This window comes from Pan paniscus, chromosome 13 (assembly GCF_029289425.2).
Source record: "Pan paniscus chromosome 13, NHGRI_mPanPan1-v2.0_pri, whole genome shotgun sequence".
Lineage (NCBI taxonomy): Eukaryota > Metazoa > Chordata > Mammalia > Primates > Hominidae > Pan > Pan paniscus.
Window position 1 is genome coordinate 135,935,186 of NC_073262.2, and position 12,256 is coordinate 135,947,441.

Below are 12,256 nucleotides of genomic sequence, written 5' to 3' on the forward strand. Positions count from 1 at the left end.
TGGCTTCTGGGGCTTTAGTGGGCAGGCTTCCACGGAACCAGGTCAGACCTGACTCCCAAGCTGCTCCCCACCATCCAAACCCACATCCTGAAGCTCTGGGGAGTGGCCCCAGGGCCTTGGCATAGTCCTTTGGCAAGCTCTGCACAAACACAAAAAGTCCATCCTCTGAGCCCAACCCCAAGGGCCCTCTTCCTATTCCAGCCATCTTTACAATGCTGTTTCTGCTGTTTTCAATGCTCAAATTACGCTCATTAAGAGAGGTTCCACCAGGACCCAGATGGTAGGATGTGGGCCACCTTGGGCTCTGGCAGATTTCTGTAAAGAGCTTCCTGTAGACACTGGAGGCAGGATAGGGGACAGCTGCTTTTACCTATCCAGGGAAACTTGATTAGGGAAAGGAAGTCCTTTCCCAGAGAGGCAGTTCAGACTTCCAGCTGTCTCAGGACAGCCTTAGAATGGTCCTGATGCTGGCCACACCCCACCTTGTTCTGGCTAGGCACAGGATGGAGGGTGTGCTTCCGGCATGAATGGGCTCTGCTGTCAGAGAGTGTGCAGCCACGTGACTGTGGGCACACTTCCCGTCTGGAAAATGGGGATCTTGGAGCACCTGCTTGGTATGGGGTTGATGAGGGTAAGGTGAGAGTTTTGAGGACAGGCCTTAGCACTCGGCCTGGCACACAGCATGCACGTGAGTGGAGGAGCCAACTCTCCAGCCACAGAGGCTGCTTCATGATCCTGGCCATGCTGCCGTGTGTCTGCCTGGAGAAACACACATTGCTGTGTCCCCAGCTGGATCCCAGACCTGCCCGTTGGCACAGGGTCCCCGCCATCTGTCAGATGTTGAGAAATCTATACCCCGACTGATGATGAAGATCCAGTAGAGAAAGAGCATGTGCTGCTTTGGACCCAAGCTATTCGGTCTGTGTGATCCACAAATTGTGGGTCCCTGCGTTGCCCCTCTAGACAACTTACCACACAGTCACACTGTGACCCCCTTATAGTGACAGTTTTTGGTGACGAGGCTTTCTGGCCTGGACTCGTTGCTGACACCAACCAGAAGGTTCTGCAGGCCACCGTGTGGTTCACAAAGTCTCAGGAGGAGGCTGTGGTCTCTGACTCTCGAGCCAGTTTGTCTCATTAACTCCATAGAACATTCTAGAAATTCAGCAATTCAGAATAGGCTGAGTTGCTTGAAGAAATATCCTCCTGTTGCTGCCAGCCCACCCTGAGATTTCACAAGCACTGTTCTGCTTCTCGTAAGTCAAGTTCCCAGGCTCTTGAACCCACCTTCCCAGGAGGTCCATCAGGGGATGTGGATCCTGGAAAATGCCTAATGTCAAATAGGGGCTCATGGGGTCCACGGCAGCTTTGATGGTTATAAATCTCCTCTGTTCTTCTTCCTCTAGAGAAAAAGTGCCGCCAAACAGCACTTTGACCAAGACGCTGACGCTGCTGCCCTTGCTGGCTAACAATCGAGAAAGGAGAGGCATTGCCCTGGATGGGAAAATCAAGCACGAGGACACAAACCTTGCCTCCAGCACCATGTGAGTCCTCGAGGCTCAGGGAATAAGCCCTGGCAGGGCGGGCTGGTGCTGGTCTGCTTCCCTTCACATCACCCTGCTGGGCTTGCAGGCACGCACGTGCAGCATGGTGGTCTGGCGTGTGTAGTGTGGAGAGCATATCTACGGGCCCACACAAGGATCCCATTCTCACCCCTGGTGTGATGTGGGGGTTACACCCATGGGCCCTGGAGACAGCTGTGCGCTAACCCCAGCTCTGCTGCTGACCCTGGGAAAACACCTTGAGTTCTCTGAGAACCTCAGTTTTCCTGTTTGTAAAGTGGGGGCGGTAATAGTTCAAGTCTCATAGAGTGGTTATAAGGATTCAGTGAGACAATCCATGTGAAGTGTGGGGCCTGACACACAGAGAGTGCTCCAGGAATGTCAGCTACTGTTTTTAGAAGTGTCACTAGCTAGTGTAGTGCCCTAAGCATGTAAACTGAGTAATGCTCTTGGCTGTGTTCATTCATTCATTCATTCATTCGTCCATTTCCATCAGGAATTGTAAAGAACAGGAGGTCCTAATGACTTTAGATGTCCATTAAATTTAAATGAAATTAAGTACTGATCTGCTGACCCTGACTCAAAGGACGACTGGCTGAATTTGGGCAGCAGATCTAGCGAAGACTATACAGTGAAGTTCCCAAGTCAGCGTCCACTGTCCTTCCAAGCCACGCTTTTGCGCTTCCCTTCCCAGGAGCATGTCTGTGGGCTCAAGGCCCACTCACTGCCACCTCCCCATGTGATATGCTGGGGGTTCCCTCTGTGGCCCCAGTAGACCACCTCCGAGGTGATGCCAATGGCCGGGAGACTGGATTGTTTGACCCCATGACTCCGATGCTCAGTAGCTCACACTCTCTGAGACCAAGAGTGGGGAACAGTGAACAATTGGCAGAAAGCAGGTGGAAGTCAAAGGATTTTCTGAGGATAATTGGCCAAGTTACTGTGTTAGATTCTAAAGCACATTCGTGAAGCTCCGGGAGAGAGAATATCAGGGAAACTGAGAGCCTAGATCAATGTATTCAAGGGCGTAGGGATCGCAAGATGAAAAATGATGGCTCACCACACTGTGGGAATGTTTCATGGTGTGTGGACTAGTTTCTAAACATGTACGACTCGGCCGGCCATGATGGCTCACACCTGTAATCCCAGTACTTTAGGAGGCTGAGGCGGGTGGATCACCTAAGGTCAGGAGTTGGAGGCCATCCTGGCCAACATGGTGAAACCCTGTCTCTACTAAAAATACAAAAATTAGCCAGGTGTGGTGGTGGGTGCCTGTAATCTCAGCTACTCGAGAGGCTGAGACAGGAGAATCGCTTGAACCCGGGAGGCGGAGGTTGTGGTGAGTCGAGATCGTGCCATTGCACTCCAGCCTGGTGACAGAGCAAGACTCCATCTCAGAAAAAAAAAAAAAAACCAACCAACAAAACAAAAAAATCATTTATGACTCTCCACACCTCCATGAGGAAGGTATATTTATATGCATTTTATGGGTAAGGAAATTGAGGTTGAGCCAGAATGAAAGACTTATCCAAGGTCACTGAATCAGTTAATAGCAGAGCAAAGTCCACTCCACAGCAAATCTCCCAGCCCAGGAAGATGCCAGGGGTTCTGACTTGCAGGGTGTTCTCAGGCACGTGGCAGAGCATGTTCAGTTCAGCAGCTGCTTGGCCCCATTCAGCGCAAGGTAGGGTTAATCTCAGCTGGGAGGAGTAGCTCACACCTGTAATCCCAGCACTTTAGAAGGCCAGAGTGGGCGAATCGCTTGAGCCCAGGAGTTTGAGACCAGGCTGGGCAACATGGCGAAAACCCATATCCACAAAAAATTAAAACATTAGCTGGGCATGGTGGCACGTGCCTGTAGTCCCAGCTATTTGAGAGGCTGAGATGACAGGATAGCTTGAGCCCAGGAGGTCGAGGCTACAGTGACTTATGATCATGCCATTGCACTCCAGCCTAGGTGATAAAATGAGACCCTGTCTCAAAAAAAAATAAAAGTCAATCCCAGCAAAGAGGGGGATCTCAAGCTCCTACCCCCTTTTTTCCCTTTGGAGGCATCCTCTGTTCACCAGGTACTTGGCCATACTCCGCAAGTCCAGATAAAGATATTCTGTCCTCTTTTAAAAATTATTTTTATTTTTTTTTGAGATAAGGTCTCAGTCTGTCACCCAGGCTGGAGTGCAGTAGCGCGTTCTTGGCTCACTGCAACCTCCACCTCCCAAGTTCAAGGGATTCTCCTGGCTCAGCCTCCTGAGTAGCTGGGATTAGAGGCTCCCACCACCACGCCTGGCTAATTTTGTACTTTCAATAGAGATGGGGTTTCACCATGTTGTCCAGGCTGGTCTTGAACTTCCTGAACTCAAGCGATCTGCCCGCCTCGGTCTCCCAAAGTGCTGGGATTAAAGGTGTGAGCCACGACCTCCGGCTATTCTGTCCTCTTTTAAATGAGCTCCAGACGCCAGTGAGCCGAAGGAGCTCTCTGGGGAGCACTGTGGTCCTGGAAACACGTGCTTGAGACACCTCCCCTCAGAGGTTCCCGAGCTGACGTCTTCTTCCAGGCCCAGCACCTGCTGGCCGCCGCCCCAACTCTTTTTCCAGAGCTGTTCCATCCTCCCCTGCCTTCTGCCTGTAGCCTTCAGGTTTCTTGGGCTTTTTTTCTATCATTATTTACATGATTTTTGTTAGCATTTCATGATTTTTTTCATATCTTAATTCCTGTTATTGGACATCCTGGAGTACTCATGTCCTCCGCGTTGGATCCCACGCGATAAGCATCTGTGATGAAATGCCCGGCACAGTGCCTGCCAGATAGTAGGACTTCAGTACGTATTAGTGGGATCTGGAATGACATTTCTGTCAAGGAACGTCACATTGCACTGTCTTTGGGGCACATCTGAGGGTCTCGCACATCCTGCTCATTCACTTAAACATTGACAGCTCTCACTTGGTGCCAGGTCTGATGCTGGGTGCTGGGGACATACAGCTGGATATCTTGGAAGGCAGGAGAGAAGGAGGGGGCATTCTGGTGCAGGGTTGTGTTGGCAAGACTGGCGCGGGGGGCGCTGGGACACAGCTGGGGGTGAAGTAGCAAAGGCAGGCCAGGGCAGCTCACAGGCTGCTTCTGAGGCTGAACCTGCAGATGGCCACAGAGCTCAGAGAAGGGGCCTGGCACGTGGGAGATGAGTTACTGAGATAATCCAGGCAGGCAAAGCCTGCTGGAGGACTTGGGGACTTGCAGTTTTGGCAAGTGGTAGGAGGGAGTTGCTGAGGATGACCGGGGGATGTGCATCTATAGAGGTCAAGCACAGAGAAGGGGGTTGCATGCTCTGCCCTCTGGGAACTTCCAGAGGAGAAGACACAGGAATTCCTCCAGTGCATGCAAGGAGTCCCCATACCCACTCCCCAAGTACATGAACTTCTAGGACTTTGGAAGCTCAGTGAGTTCACCAGTCCCTGGAGAACCTCCATGACGGCATGCCTGCCTCGAACGGAAAGGCTGCCCATCTGCTCTTCACCCTCCTCTGCTCTCCATCATTCTCCTTTTCCCTTCTGTTTGGGCAGCATTAAGGAGGGCATAGACCGGACCGTCCTGGGGATCCTGGTGTCTTACCAGATCAAGGTGAAGCTCACAGTGTCAGGGTAAGTGTCCCGGCACCAACCCTCGGGCTGCTCTGTCCTGGTCTTAGATGGTCTGAACTTTTCCTTTCCTGAATGACTGGGAGACAGAAAGCAAGGAAAGGCCCATAGCTTCTACCAAGGATTAGCAAGTAGAGCTTGGGAGAGATTCTGTTTGTCTAGTACCATGCTTCTGTCTGATAAAATGTCAGGTGGGAAAGGGTGGAGAAGCAGACTCTGAAATGTGTGCACTCTTAGCGCCACTTTGCAAAAATACGTGTGCATATGTGCATGTGGTAGAAGCTGATGTGCAAGAATGAGGATTAGTCAAATGTTATCCTTCAGGAAAGAATAACTGCTGTGAAAGAACTCTCAGTAAATCTTCATGTTTTTGCATCTTAGAAGGTATCCATCCATAAAGTGGGGACTTTCCCCTGCCCTCTCACACATGTAATCACAGGGCACAGGAGTCTTCTTTTCATACAAGAGTGCCAATATCTCAGAGTTTTAAGGGAACAGGTTTCCACTTTCATTTTCATGTGAAGCCAATTTCTTCCATTTGTTTAATCTTACCAAAAGGGAAAAACTTGAATTCTCATTTTCGTTTCAAATTCCATTGCCAAAGGCTCTGGCCTTTTACCTGGATGAGCCTCGGGTAGTTCTGCCATCAAAGGCAAGTCTGTGCCTAGGTTTCATACTTCTAAGTAGTAAAGAATTCCCTTGAGTAAAATAAGGGTTTAAAAAAAGAGTTTCCCAAATTTCTAACAAAGTAGAACATGGGTCTATTTTGCATTTTTCGTTAGCATAGTGTTTTTTTTTTTTTTTTTTCACTGTGGATAGTGCATAAAAGGATCTAAAAACAGGGTGGAGTTTCTTTTAGCAGTCAAGGAAAGCAACGAGCAGGTATTTCACAATGACCTCTTGTGACTTATCTTGAATGTTAGGGCTTGACTTTTTTTTTTTTTTTTTTTTTTTTTTTTGAGATGTAATCTCACTCTGGAGTGCAGTGGCATGACCTCGGCTCACTGTAACCTCCACCTCCCAGGTTCAAGTGATTCTCCTGCCTCAGCTTCTGAGTAGCTGGGATTACAGGTGCCCACCACCATGCCTGGCTAATTTTTGTATTTTTAGTAGAGACGGGGTTTCACCATGTTAGCCAGGCTGGTCTCGAACTTCTGACCTCAAGTGATCTGCCCACCTCAGCCTCCCAAAGTGCTGGATTACAGGTGTGAGCCACCGTGCCCAGCCAACTTTTTTTTTTTTGAGACGGAGTCTTATTCTGTCACCCAGGCTGGAGTACAGTGGCATGATCTCAGCTCACTGCAACCTCCACCTCCCAGGTTCAAGCAATTCCCCTGCCTCAGCCTCCCGAGTAGCTAAGATTACAGGCGCCTGCCACCATGCCCGGCTAATTTTTGTATTTTTAGTAGAGATGGGGTTTTACCACGTTGGTCAGGCTGGTCTGGAACTCATGACCTCAAGTGATCCGCCCACCTCGGCCTCCCAAAGTGCTGGGATTACAGGTATGATCCCCCATGCCCGGCCTTTTTAAACTAATCATCTTGAGAAAGAGATGAAGTCACAGGTAATGAAGTTGAACATTAAGGGATGGGAAGACCCTGGACGTTGTGAGTTCGGGTGCAAGGGCCATGAGAGCTGGGCTGTGTCCTGCCTCTGAATCATGGGAAAGGGTCGTGTTACCACTGTGACAGTTAACGACAGGCGTTTGTTTGTGTTTTCTAGCTTTCTGGGAGAGCTCACCTCCAGGTAAGCCTGTTCACCTTCCTTGTTTGATTGTTTCTCAAGATATCAAAGGCAGCGAACTTGGGGCTCCAAAACGGTTTCTGATGAAAGCTGCTTTCTGGACAGTTGTGCTCAGAGGTGTTAGGAATGATGCTTTGCCTTCGGATGCATCACAGAACCGTGGCTCATAGGCGTTTCTTTGGGACCAGATTTCTTTGGGACCATAGCTAGACCTATGCCTGGGTAAGGACACACACATACACACCCAGAAAACTGGCACACTCCATGCAGCCAGCTTGTGTGTGTGTGTTTGTATGGGGTAAAATACACATAACATAAATTTTACCATTATATTGATTTATTTATTTTATTTTTTGAGATGTAGTCTCACTCTGTTGCCCAGCCTGGAGTGCAGTGACGTGATCTCGGCTCACTGTGACCTCCACTTCCTGGGTTCAGGCAATCCTCCCGCCTCAGCCTCCTGAGTAGCTGAGATTACAAGCGTGTGCCACAACACCTGGCTAATTTTTGTATTTTTAGTAGAGACGGGGTTTCCCCATGTTGGCCAGGCTGGTCTCGAACTCCTGACCTCCAGTGATCATCCTGCCTTGGCTTCCCAAAGTGCTGGGATTACAGATATGAGCCACCACACCTGGCAAATTTTACCATTTTAACCGTTTTATTTTATTTTATTTTATTTTATTTTGAGACAGAGTCTTGCTCTGTTGCCCAGGCTTGAGTGCAGTGGCATGATCTTGGCTCAGTGCAACCTCTGCCTCCTTGGTTCAAGCAATTCTCCTGCCTCAGCATCCTGAGTAGCTGGGATTACAGGTGCACGCCACTATGCCCGACTAAGAGCTGAGATGATGCAGTATATAACCTCAATGCCTGTCTCAAATGTTTCTTAACTTGCTGCTGCTTCGTGCATAATTTAAAAGGCAGCTGTCACTATTTGCAATACCAAAAGGTAGAAACAACCCAAATGTCCACCAACAGATGAATGGGATAAACAAAATGTGGTATATTCATGCAATGGAATATTACTGAGCCATAAAAAGGAATGGAGTACTAGTACATGCTACAACATGGATAAACCTTATACTAATAACACTACGCTAAGTGAAAGAAACCAATAACAAAAGGCCACATATTGTATGAATCCATTTACACACAATATCCAGAACAGGCAAATCTATAGAGATAGAGAACAGATTAGTGGTTATGCCAGGGACTATAGGGAGGGAAAATGAGAGTGACTGGTTAAGGGGGATGAGATTTTCTTTTTGGGTAATAAAGATGTTCTAGAACTAGATAGTGGTGATGGTTGCATAACAGCGTAAATGTATTTAATGCCACCGAATTGTGCACTTTAAAATGGTGAAGCTGGGCAGGGTGGCTCATGCCTATAATCCTAGCACTTTGAGAGGCTGAGGCAGGTGGATCACTTGAGATCAGGAGTTCAAGACCAGCCTGGGCAACATGGTGAAACCCCATCTCTACTTTTTAAAAATACAAAAATTAGCCAGGCCATGGTGGCATGCATTTGCAGTCCCAGCTACTCGGGAGGCTGAGATAGGAGAATTGCATGAACCCAGGAGGTGGAGGTTGCAGTGAGCCGAGATTGCGCCACTGCACTCCAGCCTGGGCGACAGAGCGAGACTCCATCTCAAAAAAAAAAAAAAAAAGTTCCCACTGCATTGTCTTTCAGCTTGGGCCTGGGGATCTTTTGTGACTCTCCGCAGCCATAGGTCTTTGCTGTGTTACTTACAATTGTGTGTATGTGTGTTCACACCAATCTTCATTCTTTTTTTCTAGTGAAGTCGCCACTGAGGTCCCATTCCGCCTCATGCACCCTCAGCCTGAGGACCCAGGTCAGTTATGTCCTTTTTTAGCTTTCTTTAATTATTTGCTACTTGCAGATTTATTGTTGATGTATTTCTAGTCTTTCTTGACCGCATCTCAGAGCATGGGAGTGGCCAGGTGTAAGAGATTCCATGTGATCTACAAGGTGAATAGTCTGGGGGGAAGGGAGGGCCCATCTGTTCAGCGCTGAGCCGGGTAGATTATCTACCTTCAGCTGGAGTCTGCAAGATGTAGCATCCTTGCTCTTGGACAGGGACAATCTCGTGAGGTTTTATCATGAATGATTTAAGAGCACAAGCTCTGCTGTCAACAGACCTGGATTTAGAATTAAAGATGATTTAGGTAAAAACTTAATTTGAGAGCATGAGGATTTTGCATTTCATTTGGAAACAAAAGGCCTCATGTTTCATTTGAAAGCATTAACAGACATTTAAAAGAAGATAATTTTTTTTTTTTGAGATGGAGTCTCACTCTGTCACCCAGTCTGGAGTGCAGTGGTGTGATCAAGCTTACTACAGCCTCAACCTCCTGTGCTCAACCCACCCTCCTACCTCAGCTTCTGAAGTAGCTGGAACTACAGGCATACCACCACCCTCAGCTAATGTTTTTGATTTTTAGTAGAGATGAGGTCTTGCCATGTTGCTCAGGCTAGTCTTGAACTCCTGAGCTCAAGTGATCTTTCTGCCTCATCCTCCCAAAGTGCTGGGGTTATAGGCATGAGCCACCGCACCTGGCTGAAGATAACTGTTTTTTTTGGGTTTTTTTTTTTTTTTTTTTCTGAGATGGAGTCTCTGTCACCCAGCTGGAGTGCAGTGGCACAACCTTGGCTCACTGCAACCTCTGCCTCCCGGGTTCAAGTGATTCTCGTGCCTCAGCCTCCTGAATAGCTGGGATTACAGGCGCCTGCCACCCCACCTGGCTAATTTTTGTATTTTTAGTAGAGACGGGGTTTCGCCATGTCGGCCAGGCTAGTTTTGAACTCCTGACCTCAGGTGATCCACCCGCCTCAGCCTCCCAAAGTGCTGGGATTACAGGCGTGAGTCACGGCGCCCGGCCTGAAGATAACTATTTTTGACAGTGGCAGTTATGGTAAGAATACAGAAAATACTAGAAAAGAGGGTCAGGCTGGGTTCCTGACACCTCAGCTCATTTGAATTATAAATCTACTGGCTCTTGTATGGATGCGAAATGATGCAATAGTTGTATGACTCTGAAAACATATAAAAACCACTAGACTGTCGACTGTGAAAAGGTAAATTGTATGATATATGAATTTGATCTCAATCATTCTCTTTCTAAAAAGGTAAATGAAGCAGCAAAAATAATATAGGTGAAATCTCAGAAATTCTGAAGAAACATTCTCTGCATTGAGGCAGCTTAGTTGATGGGAAAGAAAAACAGATCTGTCTAAAGGAGAACTCTCCATAGGTATAGGAATAAGGGATATTTTAAGTAAAAGTGGTATAAACAAGCAGGGTTTATTTTTCTCATACTTTACAAATGGCTTTTCTATATTGGTAGTGAAATGCCGTTTAAACACTAGAATGAGCCCCCACTATTCATTTTAGGTTTTGTCTCAACAGTACTGTGTTTCAAAATAGCTCTTCCAAATATTTTGCATTCAGACCCTCAATGAACTTTTCCAAAACTGTCCCTTGGAGAAAAATGTAGTCTAGCTATATGTTTTCAATTCATTTATGCTTGTGTCATTAAAATATTACTTTTTAATGGTGTGAGATTAAGATGCTTTCTGGTTCCTTTCAAGGACATTAAAAAGATAGTCACTTGAGGAGATGTCATAGTTTATGTTGGGTTGTTTTCTGGAACTTTGAGTAGACTTTATGCCTTAATTTTTTTTTGAGACATAGTCTCATTCTGTCACCCAGGCTAGAGTGCAGTGGCATGATCTCGGTTCACTGCAACCTCCGCCTCCCGAGTTCAAGTGATTCTCCTGTCTCAACCTCCCGAGTAGCTGGGATTACTGGCAGGCGCCAGCACGCCTGGCTAATTTTTGTATTTTTAGTAGAGATGGGTTTTCACCATGTTGGCCAGGCTGGTCTCAAACTCCTGGCCTCAGGTGATCTGCCCGCCTCAGCCCTCCAAAGTGCTGGGATTACAGGCGTGAGCCACCGTGCCCGGCCTGACTTAATTTTTAAAAATTCTTTTCCATATACAACTTTCACGTTCCAGTCATTATGGCCTTAACAGTGAACATATCACAATGTCAGGATGAAACAATGATCTTTTGTACTGTGAGATTTCTGGGAGCAAAGGTTAAGACAAATCACCCCATGGTTACAAAATTCTGGTTTCTAGAGATATGAGATAGATATGAGATAGATGAGATTTCTAGAGATAAATGTCATCTCTCCTGTCTTCTCTGCCTAGTTCTCGGCTCCCTGAGTCTAGGCTGGTAGGATTCTAAGCAGAGAAAGCATAAGCTATATGTAGTTAAGCCCTGCTGGAGCCTGGGGACCAAGTAATTTGTGTGTAATAAGTGCTGTGACATGCTACCAAGTTTTTATTGTCCCCTGTCAAGGGCATCTTTACTGAATCCGAAGATGCTGATTTGATTCTTCCTTGTTGTCTACCTCTGCAAGGCTGATGGTCCCGCTTAGTGTCATTTCTTCACTGAGCACTGTGGGCCGCAGGGTATTTCTTGCCCAGGGGATGTTTTGACAAGCTAGCCTCTCTAGGGCCCCTGTACGTAGCGACCCTCATAGACACTCCCTCCCAGTGCTGGCTTCCAGGTGGGCACCAGAGGCGAGAGTAGGGACTCACCATCAAATCGCCGCTGTGCTCCCCAAAACTAGGTGGGCAGAAAGCTAAAAAAGTACAAAAACCATTCAAATTAATAGCAGTTAGTCTGGGGATACAACACATGTGAAAACATAACTCAACAACAACAAAATCAATATGTTAACAGAAATTGAAAACTTTGCGGCTGGGGGTTGGTCCTCAAGCTTTAATGCACACCCTAACCCTGGGGTGCTGGTGAATGTCAAGTCCCAGGTCTCAGGCCTCTGAAGCCTGACAGATGGAGGTGCCAGGGTGCACATGCTCACGGCACCCTGGCGACCCTGACCTCAATGGGGTCCAGAGGACATGGAAGGAGAAATACTTTGAAAGGCGAAGCAACTGGCTGGGCAGGGAGGCCAAGGCGGGCGGATCACTTGAGGTCAGGAGTTCGAGACCAGCCTGGCCAACACGGTGACACCCCGTCTCTACTAAAAATACAAAAATTAGCCAGGCATGGTGGTGGGTGCCTGTAATCCCAGCTACTTGGGAGGTTAAGACAGGAGAATCACTTGAACCTGGGAGACGGAGGTTGCAGTGAGCCGAGATTGTGCCACTTCACTCCAGCCTGGGCAACAGAGCAAGATGCCATCTCAAATAAATAAGAAAGGAGAAGCGACATCAGAGGGGGCAAGGCTGATCAGGGAAAGCATCCTAGAGGTGAGACTGGGGGGGTTTCA

General features: G+C 47.7%; 1 protein-coding gene across 1 annotated transcript in view; it reads left to right on the forward strand.

The window, feature by feature from the left end:
- SAG (S-antigen visual arrestin) overlaps nt 1–12,256 on the forward strand; it is a 37,967-nt gene that overhangs the window by 24,319 nt on the left and 1,392 nt on the right. The window contains exons 10-13 of the mRNA XM_034955383.3: nt 1,407–1,544; nt 5,121–5,198; nt 6,918–6,941; nt 8,733–8,788. Of these exons, the coding sequence (XP_034811274.1) occupies nt 1,407–1,544; nt 5,121–5,198; nt 6,918–6,941; nt 8,733–8,788 (296 nt within the window). The remainder of the gene's footprint in view (nt 1–1,406; nt 1,545–5,120; nt 5,199–6,917; nt 6,942–8,732; nt 8,789–12,256) is intronic.